Genomic DNA, 25,845 nt, shown 5'->3' with positions numbered 1-25,845 from the left:
ATTTTTGTATACATAACTCGGAAGGATTGGTTATGGGGTATGGAACCAGTTCCTTCCAGGTCTGAGGTTCAGACCCAGCCCGGCAGGTAGTGACCAAAGTCATCCACTATGTGAAATTAGATAATGGTCTCAGTTCAATTCCTATTGAACTATATCACAAAAACACTCCTTGTTGGGCATCACAACAGAGAATCCATCTATCTATCTTTCTATCTATCCTCACAATAAATTATATGTGTGACCCACAAGCTCATCCAGGGTTGAACATGGAATTTGGTGTAATAAGACTTATTTTTATTCATATGATCACGAGTGTAAGCTCTGTGCATATGTGAATTGTACCAAACAAGTAATAAACCCTGATTTAAACAATGAACAAGTTGAGGGCATAAGCTAGAACTGTACAGTATAAAACAAAACAGGCATACGAGTTTTATAAATGCAGTGCATCTTGGAGCTTAGAAGGACCTCTAAACTCTAGAACAACCTCCTTTCCTAGTTTCATGCTTACTGAAATCAAATATAGGACAGAATTCTGCTCCTAAATCCATACTGGGGATTTTGACGCTGATAACGATAATAATTTATATTGCGGTAGCACCTAGGAACACCAGTCATAGAACTGGATCCCTTTGTGCTAGGCATTGTACAGCTATTCTATTCGCTCTTTATCGGCGGAAGTCCAGGAAATTCCCCACCCCAACTTGCAGGGAAAGCAGAATACTGGAATCGAGATCTGCCAACAGATCTGACAGCAGGAGTTCAAGATCTTAGGACAGTTATTTAAACACTTTTTGCCTCAGTTTCCCCACCTATAAAATGAAGATAACGTCACCTTTCTTTGCAATGTGCTTTGACACCTACAGATGAAAAGCAGTGTCAGAGATAGATGGTGTTATTCTTATTTTACAGTTAATGTTTTCACCTGGTCAACCCTGATACTTGCTGCGCGATGACAAACATCTCTTCTTTTAGGACACTACTTTCAAATGTCATGAGAACTTGGCCCGATTTAGACTGACCCACTGCATCCTATGGGCCCCATTCACTGTCTGTTTTCCATTCTAATCAGTCTGCATGGAACAACAAATGAGAAACAACTGGTAGGGCTTTTCTGGCTTATCCTCGGCAGTGGATTAACAATATGAAGTACTCTGCCAGACAAGCTATTTGTTTTTGCTGTGAGATTAAATGGAATTACTTGGAAAACTCTGTGGGTTTATTACTATAATAATTTTCATAAAGTGATAACAAATACAAGCACCACATTATCATCCAAATCAGTCGTTAATGGTCACAACTGCTGTTTAATGTTCTTAAATCAGTTAAGGGAAACTGGCTCTGAGGATTATTTTGTTTAATAATACTAATAAAAGCAACAAGAAAATATCCAGATGCTGATTACATTAATCGCAGGGGGAGGAGGAAAGGCAGTAATTATAGAGCACACTGAGGCAGAACTAAGCTGACATTCACATGGCTTTTCCCAACAAAAAATCAGTTGAGTTAATCAGCTTTTAAAACAAGCTTTTCTTTTCTTTCAACAGGTGTGAAAAATATGCTCAGAACGTATCCATATATGGGAACATAACAGTGAAAGTCAAGCTGCTATGCTGGAACCTACTACATTTTGAATAAATCAGCACATTTGGTTGTGTCTTGGAAAATACAGGCTCTCCTGGTGGAAAACTGGGATCAAAGGAGTAGAAAACAATCACAGTAGCATCCACATGCTTCCAAACAAAGCTCTATGACCCACTCATTGCTCAGAGGTTTGGCTTTTATGATACACAGGTAGTAAGTAAGAGTCCAGCTGGTGAGTTACTAGGGCTGGTCAGAAATTTTCTGTCTAAATTGTTTTTCAATGGAAAATTGGGTTTTCAACTCCATACATTTTTTTTCAAAATTTCCACAGAAAGTTTTGATTTTTTATCCAGAACCCAAATGTCCCAACTACATCTCTGATGATGCACCCTCTCCATGATGTACTACCTCCTCTCTTCAAAGGGGAGACTGTGCTGCATCATGGGAGTTGTAGTTTGACCAGGGAGCCTGGCCTGTAGAGGAAATGGAGAACTTGAGGAAACTGAACTAGAGCTCCAGTGAGGAGCATTTTTCAAATATAAATATTTTGGGTTTTGGCTGAAATTTCAGTTTTCAGATGAATTATTTTCATATTTGCATTTCTGCTGAAAATTGAAATTAGCCACAAAGAAAAAAACCACACGTTCTCCAATCAGACCTATCGGTGACCTCTTACAGGGCCTCTCTAAAGCACAGGAACCCAAGTTTTCATATTATCTTGCTTGTAGTTGATGCATTCCCTTTTGATTCTGATGTCAGAATGGTGGATTGGACCATGAGATGCCTCTCGTTCTGGGTCTGATGCCTGAGAATTGGGGGAAGCCCAAAAGCATAGGTCCCTAAGCATTCACTTACACTTAAGTGCTTGTACTTATGGCCAGTCCTGATTGCTCAGTGGTAAATGAGAAACAAAGCAAATCCTAAATGGTTGGGCCTCATTTCCTGAGCCCGAGTTGGGAATGTGGCCCATTGATAGACCACCATTGGCCACAAAATTGAAGTGTTCTTCCACAGTGCTCCACATAAGGGGATACTCTATCAAGAAGACCCTTTGCTCCTACCCAGTACCTTGGTTTAAAATAAATCCAGTCGTATCAAAAATTTAATGATAGAAAAGGGTATATCATCTAGCACAGTGGTTCTCAACCTGCGGGCCACAGACCCCTGGTTGTCCATGGACTATGTTTAAGGGATCCACAAAAGACTTAGACTGAAAACCGATTGAACAGAATTTACACGACAATAGCTTTCCAAAGGGGTCCATGCTTCCATTCGAAATTTCCAAAGGGGTCTGCACCTTCATTTGAAAATTTTTAGGGGTCCACAAATGAAAAAAGGTTGAGAACCACTGATCTAGCACCACTCCTTGTCAGACTATTTGCTACACCATGTCTTCAAGTGCTTTCTCCAGCCTCATTTTAAATTCCTCATGTGCCGCGTCCCTTGGGAGTCTATTCCACAGAGTAAAAGATCTCAATGTTATTAAATTAATCCTAGTGAGCAGCCTAAATCTACCTCTTTGTAACCTCCTCCCAATTCGGTCCCTTGGACCATCCTAAATGATTCCTCATTTATTTTTAATATTTGAGTGAATTTAATACTTGTTATGGGAGCCAGACTAACAGCCCATCCTCTATTTAGCCAGAGAGGAAGTAGATTATAGCAGTGGTAGTGCACATTTCATCAAACTGTTCCACTAATATGCCTCAGCCCTGAAATGGAGGGACTTTTTCCAGAAACAAGAAGGGAATTCAGTTTGGCCTATTCAGTCCTTGACTTCTCTTCTTACATTGAACCCGGGTGCTGCTTGGTGTTAATTGTGATTCATTTCTTCTTCTTTTGGAATGGGGACAGAAAAGAGTCTTTCAGATAGTAATGTCTTAAGACTGTTATTGAGTTGAGTTGGACTGCATATAGGGATCAAGAGGTGAAAGACTGTTGCATCACCAGGCTCAAGTGTCATTCATTTACTATCCAGAATCTTGGCTGACATCACGCAGTAGGCAAACCAACCAATGTCATCCAGGAGCTAACATAAAGGTTCCAGAAGACTGGAGCCATAGCTGCATCTCTTCTTCATATATCAGCTAATTGATAGTAAGGGGGTCTCAAAATAAACAATATGAGTCTGGCTTATTTAAAACTAGACAGGACAAAGCATCAGAGAATACTACACTGGCCTCTATCTGGAGTAGATGATCTAATAGTTTATGCTTTGTTCAATTTCTAAGATTTTCAGTTTCAAGACAGACTCTCAGAGTCATTTCAGAATTATAATATGTTAATCTCTTGGACAAACACATGAAGGAGAGGAGCTGGTATCAGACTGCACTGGACAAACAGATGAAGGAGAGGAACAAATTCTTTCAAGTTAACACTAGGCCCTTTGTACTGATCAAAGATGTCTAGTCTGAACTCAAAGGCACTCTAATATTTTAGTCAAATTAACCTACAAAATTTATAAGCTTTGAATGTGGCAATTAAATAATTGATTTACAGAAAGGGGTTCTGTAAATTACAAGATCAATTGAGAAGTCAACTTGTTAAACCTTGTGAATGAGGTGCCAAAGCTTGTGAGGACATTATATTATAACTGGAGAAAAGTATCCTGTAATCTCTTTGGGTCAAGCTCAGGGGCCCTTATTCAGTTGTTATTAAGTTATCAAGCAAACTCCTGTTATTGTCTATGGGATTTTTCACTGAATAAAGATTTTGGGGTTTGGTCCATATGTCTTAAAAAAGCAATCCAAAGGAAATTTCACAAAAGACAAATAAAATTGCTTGAATGTTTGGGATCTAATTGTCTCTTATCTGCATTGTGGATCAAGTAATCAGACTTCCACACAGATTTTGTTCCAGCTTTGTCTCCCTGGTTTACCAGGGACCACATAGTGTCTGGAACTTTGTGCAACCCAGGGTGACATCCAGTGGCTGAATACAATACTGGAAGTAAATATATAATTTCTTGCTTATTCAAATTCAGTTGAGAGAAGGTTCACGATTCTTGGACAATTTGTGAACACACAAAAGAAAGACCATAGCTAATGTTCACCACAAATAATTGGACCAGCTGTGTTCCAATGTTTCAGCCATACTGGCAAGTTTCTCAAGACAGTTTGAACAGCACTTTCATCTGAAAAAGTGATTTCTTGGCTATTTTTGTTCAGTGCTTGCAAATATCACAGACATTATTCATAATATGTATTATATAAGCATAGAGTGAAAGGTTTTGTAGCAGTTAGATAATCAAAACATTATTATTTCTTTTGTCAACTTCCCATTGTCCCTGAGATAAAAACAGTTCTCACCCTAATTTAAGCTTGTTTTGATCAGTCAGGTTTAAGAGGATTAACCTTCACTCACAGGAGTTTCTGTCTCCCTTTTCTCCTTGTGTTCTATCTAGAAAGACTACACAATGGCTTAAATCTGATATGACATTTATCTTCTCAAATGATGAGTTATCATCAGTATCATCTCCTGCCTAGTGAAGATAAATGCCATTTCAAATCACACATTATTTATTGAGCATAAACAATACAAGTCCTTTTGTGGATTTTTCTTCCATCCAGGGTGTTTTATGACTTTATTTTTTACATAAAATATTAAAAAGAAAAGCAAAGAAATTACCAAAATGTTCATACTCTTTCCAGCTGCTATTCTATTCTATTCTATTCTATTCTATTCTATTCTATTCTAGTTCTTATACTATGCCCATCACTATGGAGTCTGGATACCAGTAGTGCAAGAGGACTAGATTCCCAGGTGCACCAAAGCAGTTTTATGCCACCCTTTTGTACCCTCAACCATGGGGACAGCTGGAGACTGAACCAGCCTTCAGTGCAAATTAGAGCTACTTCTGGGCAACGCTTACTTGTGCCAGCGAGTAGGAGTGCTCTAGGAGCTGCTCTACAGGTCAGTATTACTAAAATGGACCATGCTCTGGCCCTGTCCCCTCCCAAACATGACATCCCTCCCCCAAGCCTGGATTATACCCCACAGGATATGGACAGGCGTGTGTGTGTGTGTGCGTGCGCACATGTGTGTGTGTGTGTGTATGGGCCTCAATGAGAGTGATTAGTCAAACAAGCTTGTGCTGTTGGTTGAGATATTTCTATAGGTAAATCACCATTTCATTCCTTTGGGGGATTTCAGCAATGCCTGTAGCTTCTCTATCAGTTCCAGGTGGTGAAGAGGACCGCGTTTTATGCTTTCTTCAGGAGCACCCAACACTGGCAATGTCAGAGACAGGAGAGTAGAGCAGCTGGGTCATTTTTGCTAACTCTCCTTTCACTAATTTGAAATTACAGCTACATTCCATAAGTTATGAGACCAGCTTGTAAAAATTTGCCACCTATTATTTGTGGTGATGAGAGGTGCCAGAGTGATAGCCCTGAAGTCTAAATCTCTTTATCCACAGAGCAAGGGAGCATCCAAATAGAATTCTCCGTCCTGTGAACAGTTCTCACCTGGAAGGGACAGCTTTAGGAGTGATGGGGCAGATCAGTCTTCATCTTTCTCTGTATACTGATCACAGTCCATAGGCAGCTCCCATTGGCATTAATACCATGGGGATGAGTGTGGCAGAACAACAAATAGATCAGTGGAAGTTTCACACATGGAGTGAAGGTCTTCACTTGCCAATCCTTACTGCTTATGGTTTGACTACCAAGTCTCAGGTGCCGACGCTCATGATAGACAGCTGTCTATTAGGAAGTAGACTGAGAGCAGGCCTCTGAACAATTATCAGATAGAAGCAGCGATCTAGAGGTAAAAGGCTTTGTGTAGCATTATTGATCTCCCAATCCATACAACCCCCAGATATTTCTATTTTTCCCCCTCATATTATATTGTGCCCATCACCACTGTAGCTAGGAACATTAATTTTCATAGGTTTTAAAGACACAAAGGACCATTATGATCATCTGGTTTGACTTTCTATATGTCACAGGCCATAGAATTTTTATTACAGCCCTGTTTTGTTTCTGGTTCTAGGGTCTCAGATGAATTGATTTAAGTGTTTCCCAGTCATGAGAATATGTCCTTCAGTTTCTGAGTGAGCTTTCTCTCTTTTCCCAGGTGAGAAGTACTCTAGGTATTGGTCCATGCGGTATGTTATATGACAGCATACCTACAGAGGGATGAAATTGTTTTAGAGGGCAATTTAGAACATGAGGGTTCCAGAATGACACCAGCTCATAAAGATGTAAGTAAGAAGAAGGAAATATGATTAGCTCTGGTCTCATTTCCGAATGGAGCAGTGAGAGCTTTGAGGTGACCCCTCACGTGAAGTTCTTTAAGTTAAGGAGAACACTCTAATACATAACATAGGCAAGACAATTTCCCCATACTATCAGGAAGCATAGGAAAATAATCCAAAAATGAGCATCCCGAGAACGGAGTCACAGTGAATGCAATTTAATGCAAGAAGGTAATAAACACATGAAATAAGCTGACATGAAAGGTGACTGGGGCCAGAAACAGTGATATATTTAAGGGAGAACTAGATGAGCTTCTTACACAAGACATCAAGGGAAAGGAAAGGAAAGGAAAAAAACAGACAGAAAATGCAACCATGGCAACAAGGGATGTTCAAAGGGGACAGGAAAATGTCTATGGAGTTTGGTCACCAATGCTGCTTTATGTACAGTATAATTATTTCATTTTTCTTTGATAATGATAGCAATTTACATTGAAAGAAAGCTGTACCAATGTTAACTCATACATCCTTCCAACACCCCTGTGATATGGGTAAGCAAGTAACTAGGTATGTCTGGAATGAGGGTCACTGAGCAGGGATGGAGATTGGAAACTGGGGAGTAAAATTGGAGAATATGTGGGATGGAACTTGAGGACACCTGAAAAGAAAAAATAGCCTATGAAATCATTCTTTGGTACCTACTAGTTGTCCATGCTACCTCTTCTAGCCCTTATCATTTCCCCTTTTGTTCCCTTTTCATGCTTCCCTAAGAAGTCACCCACTTTGGGGTAAATTTTTGGTTAAAAAGATCAAGGAGTGTGTTGTCTCATGGTTAAAGCAGATGATCAGGAATTAGGACTGCTGGGTTTTCTTCCTACCTCTGTCACTGACTCATTGTGTGGCCTTGGACATATCACTTAATTTCTCTGTGCCTCATTGAGGGTAATGATACTTATTTACCTCACCCAGCAGTTGTGAAATTTAAGGTTTGCTTTGAGATCTTCCGATGCAGGAGCTAAAGAAGTACAAACTAGAATTAAGGATCATCTTCCTCTCCAGCTGATGCCAGTGCTGATCTGCAAACAAATAATTCTGGGCTTGGTGTGCCTGCTGGGAAGGCTTAACTGCCTCATTTCTACACCATTATCCTCCCCAGCCTTTGTAGAGAATCCAGGCAAGGATGCCAGATTCCAGCTCCATGTGGCAGTACATGCAGTAGTCCCTACATTAATAAAAAATGTAGGGAATACATTTAAACAGTTCATTTTCAATAATTTATCTAATCCATCAGTGGACATTTCAAGCAGCTGTGTCAGATCAACCACATCTAAATGACCCCCAACACACACACACTAACGATAGAGAGGGAAACAATTAATACATGAAAGGTGGATTTGGAATAATTTTATGGACAAACCACATTTCACTAGGGCTCTGCTGTTTCCTCATAGGCACCCTCAGTAGTGTCGCTGTCACGTCTGTATTGCATTATAGTCCTTATTTCACACACACTCCAGCTAGATCTTCCCAAGCCTAACTTCTCTTACAACTCACAGTCTTATGCCACCTACTGGCTTGGCAAGGAATTTCAGCTTACTATTTATTACTAATGCCTTGACAGCATGTTAAATGCTTTTATTTTTCAATAGATAAAAAAGGGACAGTGTACTGAAATATATGTATTTTACAGGGAAGCCACAGTTAATTGAACTCTTGATATTTAGAGTTATATTCACGTTTTGTGAGCTCCAAAATACCAATTTTAAGGGCCTCGTTTTTGTTTTTCCCTCTTGACTATAATAGTTAGTAGATGATTAACTAGAGTTAAAGTTATCCAAACCTTAAGGGGCTATGACTCATGTTTAGCTTAGCTTCAAGCTTTTTTTCTCATAACATGACAAAGGCAAAACTCAAAACTATTGCCTCCCTAGTTACTGGAAACTCCTTCAATCGATGCACTTAGGCTCAATAGTGAAGTACATATCTCTGAGTTTGACTCTTTATATCTACACAGCAAAATGAGAGTTACTAGTAATTGAGTCTGATTCTAAATCAGTAAGTCTAAGGAAGTCTAAGTAACTCTAAGTTGTTGTAACATTCTTGGTGAAGGACTTGGGAGAAGTCATAAGTTAAACCAACTTCGATTCCCTCTAAACTCCACTAAACTTACTTAGAGTCCTTTAGACTCCCCTCTGAATCTGTCCCTCAGTCAGGAAGAGTTTTTACTTACATTTCCCCTGTAGATTATTCTCCTGACTACATGGGAGGAATAATTCTAAGACGTCAGAAATCTCCTAACCTTACCCACTTCTGCTCTTAAAATATTTTTAGAGCATCTGACAAATCTGGAAAGCCTTCAAGTGGATAACTTATTTCTCCTTCCAGCACCACCAGCACCTTCAGTGGTCTCTCATAGCTCACCCGTTAGAACAAGAGCTTCTTTAAGAGGTAAGAGGACTGTTTCCTTCGAGAACAGAAGCAGGAAATAGGCTAAAAATAGGCTGGGGAGCAGAGAAGGAAAAGTGCTGGTGAAAGCTTTTGAATTGGTTCTCTTCTGAAATAAAGCCATCTCTTTACATGTGTGTGAGTGTGTGTGTGTGTGGGGGGGGTCGTGTGGAAGGCTTATGGTGCCAACGGTTGAGATGTCACGAATAATTAAGAGACTGCCAGAAGGCCCAAAAGGAGAGAAAAAAAATACAAATCTTTTATAGCCTGATGAGGCTGCATGTGAAATCTTTTCTCCCTCACATCAAAGAGCCAACTGTGCTCTCCAATTATTTGATAAGTTCGGTTTCACCATGGATAACAAGGCTCTCTCTCTCTCTCGTTCTCTCTCAAACAGTCTCATACTGATGTGCTTAAACTGCTCAGAAAACACAAGACTTTATTAACTCCTGCTTGGCTGTGGCTCTTGTGACAATTCACCCTACAAGTTGCAGCTGCTATGTGTTATATCTAGTGTTCTGTGGGTGCAGTATAAGGTTGAGGATGCTAGGCGGACTTTAGGGGAGAAGAACCCAGGGAGGGGACTGTATGAATGTGCTTGAATAAAAGATTCATTTGAATTCTACTGATTGCCTGCTTACTTTGGCCAAAAATGCAACAGAAAAATTTCTCATCATGCAGCTGTTACAGGATTGGCCCCAGTGCAGGGCTGTACGTAAGATTGTGAGGTGTACCATGTCTTGAGAGAGGGCTATGACCAGACTCAAGAAACAGAAGACATAGCCCTTCTGGTGCAATGAATGATCCCATCCTCGTTCTGTATGTGTATAACTTAGGGATTATTATTATTTATTTGTGGTAGCAATAAATCCTGAAGGGGATTGGGGTCCCTCACGTACAAACATAGGAAGAGACAATCTCCAGCGTAAACAGCTCACAATCTATAATTTTTTCAGGGAAATGGTTATAAAGAGTGGTGCTGAAAGGTAGGGCCCTGGGCCCTTGGTGGGGTGCTGAGGAACAGAAAGAAAATGGTCTAGTGGGGTGGGGAGGGAGACAGATATGATGGATTAAAGGAGAGCTACAAAAATAGTCCAGTCATAAAAGTGCAGAGCACAAATGTGTGAAGGCCTGATTTTCCCTCACTTACATTGGTGTAAACCAGCAATAGCTGTCCATACTTACACCAGTGAAAAGCTGATGTGAGATCAAAATCAGGCCCATTTAGTATTTTGAAAGCATTTGCTGCCTTCCTTTTAGTCTACTATCTCCTGTTCTTGCCTTGGTTTGTTGAGCAGTAGTATTACTAAGTATATGCGTGTGTGACGTTATGAGTCTAATCTAATATCTCATTGAAGAATAACAAGGCCAGAAAGAGTTAATTAACTCACAGACTAACTTGACCCATGGCCGAACTTTAGAGACTTGTTAGGAAAATATGTAAATGAACAGAGCTTTGAAATGCAAGTCTGCATTGTTAGAGATCTCAAGGATAGGTGTTTGCCCAGGTCTTGTGATGTAAGCAAATAAGTCTTGTCTATTGCTATGGCTTTAATTCAAAGATCAAAAAAGGAATATTAACATTTAGGAAGATACTTGAGTGAAATAGTATTATTGTCTCTGTGTCTCTTTGAAGGTTGTGGTAACCTGTATCTGAACTGTTTAATGGATAAATTACCCTGTGTTAATTGCCAGGATGTTTGGGAGAAGAAAAGTTAAGCCTATTGTTTTCTCAAGCCAAAAGGCTGCTGGAAATGTATAAGAACCCTGGGACATGATCTGCTTTGAGTTTCAAGAGGAGGAAACCTTAAGCCATAAGGATTGAGATCCCCAGTCATTGACTGGAGCCACCCTGAATAGGGACATTGGACTATAACCTATGGACTATTTCTAAAAGGACTTTTGGTAACTACAAGCTCATCTCTGCTATGTATCTGATCCTTAAGAACTGAATTCAAGTCTGTATTTATATTGATCTTTTAACCAACACTCTCTCTCTTTTCTTTTTTAATAAATTTTAGCTTAGTTAATAAGAACTGGCTAATAGTGTGTATTTTGGGTAAGATCTAAGTTATAATTGGACTTAGGTATGTGGCTGATCCTTTGGGATTGGAAGAACCTTTTCTTTATATGATGAGATAAGACTTTCAGTAATCATCATCATATCTGACGTATGTGTCTGGGTCTGGACAGAGGCCTGAGGCTGGGTACTTCAAGGGAACTGCACTGTTTGAACTTCTGAGTAACCAGTGAGGTACTATAGAAGCTGTTCTGTGCTGGCTTGGTAAATCTAAGTATTGGAATATCCACCAGCTTCTGGGGTTTGTCTGCCCCATTTTGTTTGCAGTTCACCCTAATTGAGTGACCTCAGCTGGCTCCCATGGGCAGCACCGTCACAGCGTGTATACGTCTTGCTCTGGCTGTATGCAACGCCAAATGTTAATGTTCATTTTAACAAATAACACAGACACAAAGATGTTCTCAGGAGACCTACCCTGAGTGGCCAAGACACAGTGTCCCTAGACTTCAGGAGTATCGTGTTTTGGAGGAGAAAGGAGGTGTAGAAGTCCATGCCTTTGGGTGGTGGGCAAGCATCCGGTGCCTGCAGTGAACCATCTCAACCAAAACAAAAGTTGCTTTGTTTGGGTGTACATTGCTCAAGCATTCCTGAAGGAGGGTGCCAGTGTTAGCTAAGTTATGGGTGTGTCTCAATTTATATAAAGCACAAGAAATTCTAGGCATCAGTTCCTAAGGCCCTGTGCTGACATAGATTTCAAAGGCCCTGCACTGTGACAGCAGCAGCAGCACTTTTCAAAGTTGCACACATCTCTGGGGAGTAGCACTGGAACTGTGGGAGACAAGACTTGCACTATAATGTTTATTTTCTCTTTAATTTTTTAAAGGAAGGCCTGTAATGGCAATAGCAATTGCTTGGCACAGAAAAACTTCCTAGGGAGCAAATGGAGGGCTGGACTTAATGATTCCTCAGCTTTGCCTCAAGCCATCATCTTTCCACTTGGTCATTAATCCCCAACCAGTGCCAAAGGCCTGGTATTGTAGTTGTGTTTAATTCATGGAGGTTACACAGGCTGCGTCCCAGGAAAATTTTCTAATGCAAGTCGAGGGACAGGTTTACTTTTCGTTCTTTGCAGGAAATCTCTAGCCTCTGATGTACAGATCCATGAAGGGAAGAGGCAGCATCTAGAGTCTGAACACATACATCACAGCATAGAAAGGAGAGAAAAAAAACATATCTTTCAGTTCACCTCCATGCTGTCCAGACTGAAGTGGCATGGCTGTGGCTTTCTGGGCTTCTGCCTGGGCTGCACCTGTTCTAGAGTCACTGCTCGCCAGGTCTCTGAACCTGGATAATTTCACAAGCACTGAATTCATGTTTGTTTGTGTTTTTAAGCAGAAAATTGGAAGCTACTTTCCTGTGCCTCCCAACCTATGGCAAAGATTGGGTTTTGTGGAGAGGGAGACGGCATGTTTCCATTCTTCCCTATGTCGCTGGAGGTGTCCCGGTCATTCTTGGCTGAATTAGATGTGAAGACAGTAATGGGTAAACTTCTGGTTGTGCAACAGAAAGGAAAAAAGAGAGTGAGGGGATGACACTTCGACAGAAAACTGCTGGATAAAGAGTAATACAATCCCCTCTGGGACCATGGTCAGGAGCGAAGCTTGCCCACAGTGGTGACAAGACAGTACACAGTGTGTTCCAGGGCTATTTAACAACACACCACAACACTATGTAACAGTTTAGGACTGGAAGGAGAATAGCACAGAATGTCTTAGTGTATCAGAGCTATTTCTGTGGTAAGCATAATTGGATTCAAGGGCACAAACTGTTAATTTCTGCAGTACTTGTCTTTGTTTTATAGTTGTGATGCTGGCAAACCAAGTGCCAGCTGATGCCAAGATCCCCATGTCTCGCAAACACATAGCTGGAATCAGCCTGATTCAGCTGTATGCTAGTATTGTTAAAACAGATATTAGAGTTATAAAAATATATTTAGTGTTTAGACTTTATGGAACATGTGTAAGTTGCTACCTGTATTAATCTTACTTATAACATCTGTATCCCACATTTTAAGGTAATATTTGAACATCTGCATTGTAAGCCTCTGTAAATAGTAAATCACTAGACAGGAGAGAGACATTACTTAGTGTGAAATGCTGGCCTCCAACAGAAGATGTTATGTCCTACCCCTCAAGGAAGGCCCATTGACACCAGATGAACTATTGTAGAACATCAAAAAGGACTGCTGATTGCTCTCCCCCATCCTTGAAGAGATGTGCAAGTGAATTCCTCCCATCAGCTGAGTTTGTTAACTCAAAGTAGAAGGGGGGCAAGAGATTAAAAACTCCTAACAAGGAGAACTGTATCTCTTCGCTGCTTGCACTCTCGAAGGTAAGGTTTTCTAGGCATAAGCAAGAGATCCCCTGTATTTAGCCTGGGTTAGCCCTAAAGGACATATAGATCTTGCTTTTATTAGAAGCTCCTATTACTTCTTGGAATTTAAGATTAACTCATTTGTGAGTATGTATGTTTTCCTGCTTTGATCTTGTAAAACTCTTTTTCCTTTTTAATGAATCTTTAGATACTTTATTATAGGACTGGCGGCAAGAGTTGTCTCTGGTGTGAGATCTAAAGTGCAATTGACCTGGGGTAAGTGACTGGTCCTTTGGGACAGGGAGTAAACTGAATATTACTGTGATCCATGCTGTAAGGGACCATCTACCACAAAGATGACACTGAATACTTGGTTGATGAAATCTAAAGATAGACCTCACAACCAGTTTGGGGTTTGTACGCTGTTCCTAACAGTCTGCCCTGAGGATGGCACCCATGCTCTTGAGCCACTGCAGAACAGTGGGACATGAGGCTGATGATCTTATACATCTTATAAAGATACAGTATAAAATATACCAAACACAACTAAAATCTTTCATTTAAAGGCTGTTACATTACTGTATATTTCAGTTATCACATACTTGTGGGGGAATATGAAAGCAATGACAAATCCCTTCAGAGAGTCCCTCATCACCAGCAAACCTCCCCATCAAACCCCCACATATAAGCATCAAGATTAATTAAAATGACTTGTATGTTCAGTTGATGATGTGATGCTGCCAGATTGGTTGCCTACTGTCAGATATCCGTGTCACATGCCTAGTGCAAATTAATCACAGCTGACTTAATGGGCAACCATCTTAAATCAGGGGGACTGGGTAATATCACAGTATGAGGAGACTTGAAGGTACTCTGCACCACACAGGATTGGGCCCTTCAGACGTAGAACTGAGATAGGAAAGTATTTTCTTTCACATATTCTATTTTGCAGTTGGGATTTGATTTGAGGTGCTCAGACTCCTTGATGATCAGCATAATATAAATGGAGATCGAGAGAGATTTTACAAATTTACGACATCATTCCACAGCCACTTCTGCAGCCGTAGCATCATGGATGAGGGAGATGATCATAATAAACAATTTAGCACTTAATAGTGCTTTACATTGCCAAAGTGTTGCATACATAATTCATTAACCAATTAATCCTCAACACCCTGAGAGATATTTTCATCCCCATTTTCTACATACAGGAGACCACGCCTAGCTCAGCCAATATGATATCACAGCAGCCTCCTGCTTCTTCTTCCTATAACTCTGTGCCAAGTAAATATCTCTGGGAACTTTCGTTTCTTACTCAAGCCTCATGAAAGATCCGGGAAATAGCATTAGCTTATGGGTGTGGCCTGGAGAGATGGAGTGAGAAGGGAGCGAGGTGGAAAGATACCGTGTCTATATGCTGTAAACTGTAGACATAATATCACTTCAAGGAAGGAAAAAAGCAGATACCTGAGACTGTAAGACTCTTCAGTTCTAGACACAGCTATTCTCCAAAAGCACTGACCAGAAGGTAAGGATGAGACATACAGGGCGAGTAGTGTGAATGGGTATAAATGGCTCGTGACAAACATTTTATTCCTTGCTGCTTTCACCCTCAAGGGACCATGGAGAGGACAGGGAGACAAGAGAAAAATACCTCCCAAAGGGAACATATAGTGTGTGTGTGGGGGGGGTGGGAATTGTGGGGAAAGCAAGAGACACCATAGTGTCTCTGGAATGAGCTGAGATTTGCTTTTTAAAATGAGTAATAATCATGGAATGTATTTTTTCCAAGGAAAAAGCTGCAATCAGAATTAACGCCAGAGAAGTTATTTGAAAACTTTTGGGGACCACATTTAAAATGTCTAAACCAATTCCTTCTGCAAGAACCAAACAGGGAAAAGTTCCTCAGAGAAAAGCTGAGGAGAGTAGAGGCAGAAACTCAAAGGCTGATGAGGGGACAGAAAACCCAGGAGTTATGGATGCTCAGTCTGTGTCACAAGCAACAGAATTTGCAGTCACCACATCTGGAAGAAAGTTGAGGGCACCAGAGGCTCCAGGTACTCAAGACTCAGAGTGCTCACAGCAGCCCTCAAAGACCTGTCTACAGCTGAGCAAGGCTGGTTCTGCAAAAACAGTAGATGAATCTGGAGGTTAGTTCATCTCATTTCATCTGGGTGCTTGTTGTTAAAGCTCATTTAGAAATGCTGCAGCTTGTGCTCCACTTCAAATAAACCAAACAAATGTACATCTTTTTATTCAGATTTTTTTTTTAATTATTGGACCATTTTTGGTTCTGCATTTTTAACTATAGTGGGTCAAAAAATATTTGTATCTATTTTTCTCCATGGAAAATTTTGATGAAAATGAAAAAAAAATACAAAACCCAAGCAAACAAAAAAAATCCCATCATCGGAATTTTCTATGGAACATTTTTCCACAAACCAAACCACAACAAAGCAGCAACTGAAAATGTTTCCATTTTGGGTTTCTCAAGAAAAAAATGAAATTTCTGTTGAAAATTTCATTTGATCAAAACACTCAATTTCCATTGAAAAACAGCTTCAATGGAAAATTTTCAACCAGCCCTATTTATAGCCCTTTCTCAACTTTTTGTGCCTCCTCTCCCCACTAGTGACAGTTACACTTCTAGAGGCTTTCCATGGTTTTTTTTAAAATGTGTTTTCCATGGTTTTTATGTTGAAGTAATGGAGACGTGTCCAGAGCTCACATTTGCAGGCTCTGTGCACTTGCAGCATCTGAGTTTTGCACCTGCTTCGCCATGAAGTTCCAAGTGTCCATAGAGATAAATACGAAAGCCCAGCTGATCACAGATCTGCCCCACTACTTACACACCTCACATGGCGTTAGCCAGGATTCATTCATTAATGTTTGTAGAAAAGCCAAGCTTATTAATGATTATTTATTATTGTCATTATACTGAGGTAATAGATCTGCTTTTAGCTTGATACTGCGTAAAGGATCACAGGGAATTCTGAGATGCATCTGCAATGACTTGTAACTTTCTCTGTGTAAAGACAAAAGAATCGATAGGTGTTTGTTACTACCAATAAAGCTAAGACCATGGAAATTCTTTAGGAGCCACATCTGAGGTGCCTGAAACAATGCCAGCCAAAAGCCGGAGCAAGCAAAGTAACCGGGCTCCTGAATGTGAGAAGGAAAGAAAGATTCCTCCGAGAACAGCCAGAGGAGGGAGAGGCAAAGGAGCACAGGATGAGGAGGGGATAGAAGGCTCAGAAAAGGCAGCTATTCTGTGTCCATCAGCCCCAGAGCAGCAATCTGTGCACAGCCCACACCCCAAGCAGACTGGATTTACCCAAAGAAGGAGAGAATCTGCAGGTTGGTGCAGGCAATTGCTGGTTGGATGAGTAATCTAGGAGAGCGTCACAGTCACACTTCATATTTTTTCACCCTTTCGGTATGTGCTGTGATTATGTTATCCCTTCCTGTTGTTATTACTATCACTGGGAGTGCCCAATCATGGGCCATGATCCTATTTGTGTTAGATGCCCTACAGGCAAGTAACGAGGCAGCTCTTGTCCCAGAGAGCTCACTATATAGGTCTATGACAAGATGCAGCAGATGGGTGAGTCAAACAAAGAGGATGAAAAAGTAGGAGTAAAATAAGCCCCTTCTGTATAGCGGGCAGTGGTAAGCTGAGACTACTTATGACAAAAAATGGTCAAAAACTGGAAAGAAAACGTCACTGAAAAATTTCAAGTTATTTTCACTCCTCAGGTTTCAAAAAGGAGTGATTCTTTGTTTACTCAAATTTGTCCAGTGAAAAGTTACACTCGTCCTTCTCATTTACAAAGCTCCCCACTTTCCCTCCCTTATTCTCCCCCCCCTTTTTAAAATTCATTTTACACTGGAAAGCGGGGGTTGAGGGGTGGAGGGGAGAGGGTAAAGCAAAAAACCAAAAAACCCGAAGACCATAAAGGCTACATTTTTTGTATAGAAGAAATCATCATTTTGGGGGGAAACTGTTATGAAAATTTCCAATTTTGAAAAAGGCTGTTTTCAACAACCACCAACAAAGACAACTACCAGCAAACAGGAACCCCCCCACCCCACACACACACACACATCCAACAACCACAACCACCAACACATTTTTCTTCAAAATATTTCAACCAGATCTACTTCCTCCTACATAAAATATGTTTGTTTTCATTGCTATTTTACCTTTTCAGTTTGCTACATTACCTGTCAAATCTTTTCATTAACCTAGGCTGCAAGGGCCGGGGCAGTCTACCTGTTACGTGTCCATACAGCACCTAACATGATGGCTCCCTACTTTAGATACTTAATATGCCCTCCCCCCATTACAGTAGTATCTGAGCATCTCACAGTCTTTAATGCATTTATTTTCACAACACCCCTGTGAGTTAGGGGAGTGCTATTATCCCCATTAGAATAATAACAGGAGGGGATCATTCCTGGAGCTTTAGCTAGTGGATTGCCAACAGATGGTGCAAGTTACTCTCCTGTCTCCCTCAGTTGGGTTTCCCTCTTGGGTTCAGGATCTTGGAGTCAAGAAGACACAGCTTTGGTGGGTGAGATGGCTGTTACAGTAATCCTGGCCATTCTAAATGAGCATCATGTTTTCTTCCCACTGGCGGATTGTGTGCAATGGAGAAATAATAAAGAACTTTCTGTTGGCTCAGGCATCCGGCTATTTTCATTGTTGCTGCTCTTGTTCTAGGAAAGAACCAGACACAACACTGGAGATGAAGGTGGATGTTGGACTCTGGAGAATGTTTTTGTAATATCATTTATCTGGAATAAGTAACCAAGGTGCAGCACCTCCTGACAGGGAATGCCATTCAGACCAGTCTTGTTTCAGGCTGAGGTAGAGGCATCTATCATGTAAATTAATTCTGAACCGTGTCAGCAGGTTGCATATACTGAAGGGATAATGTGTGGATGATATATTTCATTACCCTAGTCCTTATTTATCTGCTTCAACATCTTTTAAAAAGACCAAGGCGCTCTAGTGGTAATTGACAAATGTCTGTACAATAGAAGGACATGATTATCCAAAGGGCTCGGGAGACACCTGAATACATTGGATAATCAGGAGCCATTGGTTTAGCTAGGGACCAGGGGGCAGCACTACAAACTTGCTTGGAACTCTGATCTCGTCTACAGTGCAGTGAAGGCAACACTAAACCTAAGAGATCTGGGACTCAATCCTGCAAGGTGCTGGGACTTTTCCAAGGTGCTGCGTCGCCTCTACCTCCATTCAAGGCAGTGGGAGCTGAGGGTTCTCAGCACCTCAGAGAGGGTACATTTTGGAAAAGCCAGAACATATCTTGTCTCTTGGCCTTTGGTTTTTGTCCTCTCTTAAATGTTCCCTTGTAGGACACCTCGGACAACTCTATTCCAGGTCCGCCTCTGCTGACCTGTGTGAGAGCTCAGAGATGGCAGCAGCTGCTCTCGCCATGCCAAGCCAAGATGTTGTTCTCCGCATTAAAAAGAGGGCAAAAGCCCTCACTCTGAAACAAGAGGAGATAACCAAGGCTGCTGGAATATTTAATGGGTTCATTGACCCATTCATTAGCTACCTGAAGGAGTGTCCAGAGAGGCCCTACTTTAAGAAGGTGACCAAGTTGACCACAGGCAGCTACTATGAGTTTGTGAAAGTGAGTAATTCTCTGCTAACTGTCCTAATAGCATCATGAATTGGGATCACAATGCTGTCATTTTATCCAGCAGGACTAACACAAAGGAAAGACAGGTCTAGCATTCAGTCTGGGAATTCACTGCTTTACGGCTGATATGGCCAGTTCCTGCCCTCAGCTATGCCCATTTATCCAAGGTTTTTCTATAGTGCCTAACATTGTTGTAGTTTTTATATAGCAACCTTCACCACAGCATGTTTTATATATTGTCCGTCACTGTGGTGATTTTCAGGGATTGCAAGGGTATAACTGTATTTGCCCATACTTATAGCTTTCTATCCAGTTTCCTAAGAGCAAGAATCTGATACTCTTACTCACTTTGAGTAGCACTTTAATCCTCAAGAAGTCTCTTTGATCAGTGAATAGTCAATGGGACCACTGATGGAGTAATTTATCATGGTGAGTTAGAGTTGTAGAATCTGGTCCTAAGTAGTGAATTCAGTTCACTGTCCAGATGCTTTATAGTGCTTGTGCTTTATTGAGGTCAGTTTATATTCATAGTTCATTCATTTTCATAAGCCTGAGGATCTAGCTCTCTGTATACAGAGCTATACACACAGGCAAAGAAGAATCACTTTATCTACTGCCGAAGAGCAGCCTCCTACAGGGCATAGGTGGCAGCTGTTTAACTGCCCCCAACTGTATTACATAGAAATAGTGTGGAAGTGAAGGAAAGCTATATCCATAAGTACAGGGAGACTTTAGAGCGACAGTTGTAATTAGCACGATTGGGATTAGGCCAGGATATCATGTCAAATGTCCTAACTCTTGCAAAAAGTGACACGGGACCTTTGATGACCACATTTGTTCAGGGCTGAAATGGCAAGTCTAGCAGCATGGTGACCCACGTGCCACATTAAAGCAATGGTTTAGTGCTAACTTGGAGGAGAATCACTTATTGAATCACCAATATCAGCTCCTGCATTCTGGTGACCAAGAGGTGACTTAAAGCTTCCCTAGCTGGGCAGCTGAGGATTCTCCTAGCATGAGCGACTCTTTGGCTGGTACAGAGCCAATGTAGTCATCTCTATGACACCCACCCCACCCTATAAGGGGACATCTCAGAATTATGCTGGAGTAGAAGGGGTGGATGGGGATGTGGCCACAGTTCATGGTGCTTTGGCAGTCTCCACTGGCATAACAGCTCCTAGGGAGCTGTTGCAAACCAGCCTAGCGTTGAGCTGCTAACTTATGCAGGGGGCTGAACTGGCCACTGGCAGCCCCCAGGATTGGTACAGCAGAAAGGTGCCGCACCTCAGGTCATTATTCCTTGTGGATAAGTTGACCAGCACTATCTACAGCCATCAGATACGTTCCCTGATACGTTCTGTGGAAAAGCTCAGGACGCTAATGTGAAATAGTGGGGAGAGCCCAATCTGCCACAACAGCAAATGAGTGGCCAGGATTCTGTCCTCCCTATAATGCTGCTGCTTGCACAGTTATTCAGTTGTACTGCCTCTAATGATGAAACCTTTCCTATAGATTGATCACCCTGATGAGTTTGATGTGATGCTGGCTCTGCCAGTTCGAAGCTGTCTGTGCACAGAGGTGGATGACTGGAATGGGCTCTACTACAAAGTTACTTTACTGAGGCAGTCCCGGAGCTTCCCCAAACCTTTCCTGCTGGAGGATGGGAATACCGTGTCGCCTGTGAAAGTCCTGGAGGAATTCAGGAAACATGTCAGTCAGTTCATTGCGTCATCCTACGAAGGTAAGCAAGTGCCTTTGACTGCCAGTTTCCAGATATTCCTGATCAATCTTTTCAGCATGTGGGCTGTGAGCAACTTTGCCCACCATTAATATTATTAAGTAGATAAAATTGTGAATGAATGTAGTGGATATGAAAGTATGGGGTGGAAAAGCACTGCCTTGAGCCAGGCACTGGGCAAACTTCACCTGCAAAGCCACCTATCCCACTATCCTATGTCTAGTCAAGCAAATGTGATAGTGTTTTTGATGAGATTACCAGTTTGGTTGATAAAAGTAACTGTATTGACGTAATATGCTTAGACTTCTTAAAGAATTTGATTTAGTACTTCCCGACATTCTGATTAAAATTCAGCACTATACAAAATTAATATAGCACATAATAAATCAAGTAAAAACTGGCTAACTGATGGATTTCAAAAAGTTATTCTAAATGGGGAATCATCATCCAAAAAGTCATTTTAGTGGGGTTCCACAGGGACCTGTCATTGGGCCAATATTATTAATAAATTATTTGGAAGAAAATATAAAATCATTGCTTGTAAAATTTCCAGATGACACACACATTGCTGGAGCAGTAAACCATGTTAAGGCCAGATCAGTTATACAGAGCAATCTCGATCACTTTGTAAGGTGCGATTGCTTGACCAACGTGCATTTTAATACAGCCAAATGCAAGGTCATATAGACCTTGGAACAAAGAATGTAGGTTACATGTATAGGATGGGGTTCTCTATCCTGGCAAGCTGTGACACAGAAAAGGATTTAGGAACCCTGGTAGATAACCAGTTAAACAAGAACTCCCAGTGTGATGCTGTGGCTAAAAGGACTAATGTGATTCTTGGATGTATAAGCAGGGGAATATTGCATAGGAATAGGGAAGTAAATTCTATCATTCTATATAGTGATGTGCTCTAACAGAGTCTCAGATGAGAGCATTAAATACATTAATGAGTCGGGAGTTGAACGTATATCTCTGGAGGTGATTAGAGAACTAAAGCCACTGCACTGCATGGGCCTATTCAAGTGACACTGTGAATATTACAGATCTCCATCATCCTGAGGAAAGTTGTGGCTTTCATAGTCTAGAGATCCCTTGGTGGGTTTGCATAGACGTGGTTGCTGGATATTGAATTGGAGATTCTAAAATCAATCAGTTCTGCTTGATATCCTCTGTTTTTGAGCTCCACAGTCTAATTCTGTGTTTGCCTATTGGCTCCCCAGTGCCTTCCCCAGGGTGGAAAATGAAGCTAAGCAGGAAGAAACAGAACAGCCCAGCAGTGACTGTCGTGATGCTGGATGACAAAGGTGACGAGGTCGTGTCTATTGATCTTGTTCCTGCTTTGGAAATCTCACCCCCCTGGCCTGATTCATGTGGGGTAGGGAAGGATGTTGAAAAATGGCTGGGGAAGAAAACCAAGCTGAGGAATAACCCATTTTATTTTGTTGCCAAGCAGCCACGTGGGCACGATGACAAAGGTAATTTAATACCTTTCCTAACAAACTCTATCCACCTCAGCAGACTTCTCTGTTACGGTGCTGAAATCGAGATAGAGTTTACAACTTTTCTGCTTATGGGAGGGATTCAAAAAACTACAGAACCAAAATCTGCCCTGGAGCTGGGACATCTGCCTGGTCCTGCTGTCCACCATAAGATCTGGAGCCCACTCAGTATGTGATATTTCCAAGATCTTATTTCAAATCTAAGAAAAATGCCCTCTCTGAGTTATATCAATTTTGATAAATTAGAGAGGTTCAGAGAAGAGCTAGGAGAATGATTAAAGTATTAGAAAACATGTCTTATAGCCACAGGCTCAAGGAGTTTAATCTGTTCATCTTAACAAAGAGAAGGCTAAGGGGTGATTCAATTAGAGTCCATAAGTACCTACATGGGGAACAAATATTTAATAATGGGCTCACATCAGGCTAGCCGAGAAAGGTGTAACTGGAAGGTGAAGCTAGACAAATTCAGACTGGAAATAAAGCATACATTTTTAACAGTGAAGGTAATTAACCATTGGAACAATGTACCATGGGTTGTAGTGGATTCTCCATCACTGATCATTTTTTAAATCAAGATTGGGTGTTTTCTCTAAAAGATCTGCTCTAGGAATTGTTTTGGTAAAGTTCTATGGCCTGGGTTGTGTAGCAGATGAGACTAGCTGATCACAGTGGTCCCTTCTGGCCTTGGAATCTGTGAATTTGTAAAAGGACATACAGCCTAACCTTCTCCTCTCTTTCACCCAGTATTTCATACACTAATTTAATTTTTAAGACAATAGCAGCGATAACTTTAAATTATCCTGAAATACCTTTTCAATATTTAAGTAGCTTTAATTTGAGGACCTAGATTTAGGGCAATGCCATTGATGTCTACTCACCCCTGGAGAGCCTGGCAGTGTGATGGCTATGTAATGTTGTTCTACATTGCAGAGGTCTGGAGAATTTCTTTCTCTCATATTGAAAAGGAGATTTTGAATAACCATGGCAACACTAAAACCTGCTGTGAATCTTATCATACCAAGTGCTGCAGGTATGTAAGCCTGGGGATCAAGGGCTAGGTCAGCTGGATGTGGAACACCTGCCCCCTTGCATTAGTACAGATGGAATCAAAATCCACACTAGAACAAAGCAAATAATTCGTAACAAACAATTTATTCTACAAATTTTACCTCCTTTTTTCTGTTCATGAATTGTTCATGGACAGAGAATTATTTTCTCTGATTTACTTGTTATTTAAAATGATTCCCTGAAAAACATTATTCTGTAGCTGGCTACTGAATTGTTTGCTTTGAGTATTGAGTATTCAAAATGCCCCCTTTTTTTTTTGGTTGGACATACAGGTGGCATAGTGTGATTTAAATTCCCAGACTCAGTCAATGTTACCCTTAGATTGAGGGTTCCACTACATACTCTCCCAAATACAACCTAGAACTCACAAGGCTTGATTGTACTCCCATTAAAATCAATGGAAAGACTCTCATTGACTTTAATGGGAGTTGACCTGGGCCCCGAGTCAGAAAGGATATTACACATACTCTTGCATCTTCTCTTCCCAGCAACCATATTTCAGTCTCGCCCTCTAGAATGCATCAGGAGTAATGTACTGGATGCAAGTTCTGCTCTCACTTACACCGTTGTGAATCTGAGTAGCACTGAGGTCAGTGTAACCAAGATCAGAATTTGGCCCAGTCTGTTTGAAATGTAGCACAACAGAAATACCCGCAATTAGAAACTTTTTAAATGTCCAATACTATATTCTGTAAAGCACCAGGTCCCCTGCAAGGTGCTATAATGTAGTTAATCAGGAATAATGATGAATAATCATGATTATGAATATATTTACTTCTCCCTCTGCTATATATAGGAAAATCTGTATCCGGCTGCTGAAGAGCCTTTTTAAGGACCTGAAGAAAAATTATCCCAGGCAACTAAGTCACCTGTGTTCTTACTATGCAAAGACGTCCTTTTTCCACACTCTGACGCAGTGGAAAGAGGACTCAGACTGGAAACGTTCTGACATTGCCTCCTGTTTTCTCAGAGTGCTGGATGACTTCATTCAGCACGTGGAAAACACCAACCTGCCCCATTTTTTAATTCCGAACTGCAACCTGTTCTATAGCTTTCCTGTAAAGGATTTGAAATTCCTGCTAGAGCGCTTACGAGAGCAGAAAGGGAATGGGTTGCAAGCATTTGCAGCTCACGAGGAATAGTTTCTTCCCAGCCATGACTTTGAGTGAACATGATCTGTTGTGATGATTGTTATGGAACCAGCTAGAATTTCTTTCTCTGTGTTTTGATGATTCAGATGCCAGATGATTTCTGGAGCTCTTCAGCAACAATTTCCAAAAGAAGCCACTGATTTTGAGTGTTTCAGTTCTCGAGTGTCCAGTTCACAGTAATTTGGGGGCCTGATTTTCATAGGTGCTGAGCACTGCCAGCTCCCCATTAATTTCAGTTGCAGTTGTGGGTGTGCAGCATCTCTGAAAATGAAACCCAGAGAATCCCAAGTTGGGTGTTCAAATATAAAACACCAAAATCTAACGGCCACTTTTGAAAATGCTCCTTAATCCCTCTGTGCCACATTTGCCCATTTGTGAAATTGGATAGCAATATCTACCTACCTCATAGGGTATTGAGTGGGCTGGGTTAGACAATATGTGTACAGCAATTTGAAAGTGTAAAATGCTTATAGATAAGTGCTAAGTCTAAATTCACCGATCTGGAAGTGCAAGGACAGGAGACTATTTCAGGTAATTAATCATGAGGTAGAGAATTGTCACAACTCTCCCACCCCCGAGGAACTTGGTTGCTGATAAGACAATAAATGATTTTTAAACTGTTCTGCAATAAGAGGTTGATGTTTTGTGTGTTTTACCTTCTTGGGGTGATTTGGGCTGCTATTCACGTGCACAGAACTGGTGGCAGTGGCAGTGTCAAGACGAATCATGCCAGTTTTCTTGTGTTTTTTTCCTCTCTCTTTGTCTCACAGTGAGAGGTTTACACCTGGACATCTCAGGGCAGGATTCCTATTGCTGCTCATCCTGTCCCCCCAACATTTATGCCCAGGCTCTCTCATACCCCCAACCTCTGCTTGGCCAGTGTGGCTTTGAGGCTGAGATACCAATGTGAAATCTTGGCAGTTTATAAGCATTCTTTTCTGAGTAATCATCTCTGACCTGGCCACGTTCCAGACAGGCTTCCTAAATTCCCTCCATAATTAGAATGGAATGGGCTATGACTCGCCATGTAACCCCTTTTTGGGCTATATTCTGCGAGGCACCTCATGAGAGCTGTGACAGTGCAGGTGCTGTTCA

At 41.2% G+C, this 25,845-nt stretch overlaps 1 protein-coding gene and 1 long non-coding RNA gene across 4 annotated transcripts; both read left to right on the top strand.

The window, feature by feature from the left end:
* The first annotated feature begins 6,057 nt into the window (after nucleotides 1–6,057).
* Nucleotides 6,058–9,204, top strand: LOC123368160. The gene is made up of 3 exons (XR_006578706.1): nucleotides 6,058–6,351; nucleotides 6,577–6,660; nucleotides 9,113–9,204. It is a non-coding gene; the product is annotated as an uncharacterized LOC123368160 (long non-coding RNA).
* Nucleotides 9,205–15,012: 5,808 nt separating this feature from the next.
* LOC123370170 (cyclic GMP-AMP synthase-like) lies at nucleotides 15,013–25,320 on the top strand. Of its 3 annotated transcripts, none has more exons than XM_045016453.1 (8): nucleotides 15,013–15,147; nucleotides 15,412–15,769; nucleotides 16,716–16,976; nucleotides 19,002–19,282; nucleotides 20,804–21,032; nucleotides 22,253–22,336; nucleotides 23,462–23,561; nucleotides 24,396–25,320. In XM_045016453.1, the coding sequence occupies exons 2-8, from the start codon at nucleotides 15,478–15,480 to the stop codon at nucleotides 24,739–24,741; spliced, it is 1,593 nt and encodes a 530-aa protein (XP_044872388.1). In that variant the 5' UTR covers nucleotides 15,013–15,147; nucleotides 15,412–15,477; the 3' UTR covers nucleotides 24,742–25,320. The 3 variants fall into 3 exon arrangements, with proteins under 3 accessions (XP_044872388.1, XP_044872387.1, XP_044872389.1); XM_045016452.1 differs by having other exon boundaries at nucleotides 22,253–22,507; XM_045016454.1 differs by having other exon boundaries at nucleotides 22,253–22,507; nucleotides 24,088–24,490.
* The last annotated feature ends 525 nt before the right edge of the window (nucleotides 25,321–25,845 follow it).

Source organism: Mauremys mutica, chromosome 4 (assembly GCF_020497125.1).
Source record: "Mauremys mutica isolate MM-2020 ecotype Southern chromosome 4, ASM2049712v1, whole genome shotgun sequence".
NCBI lineage: Eukaryota > Metazoa > Chordata > Testudines > Geoemydidae > Mauremys > Mauremys mutica.
This window is presented reverse-complemented; position numbering and strand designations above follow the sequence as displayed.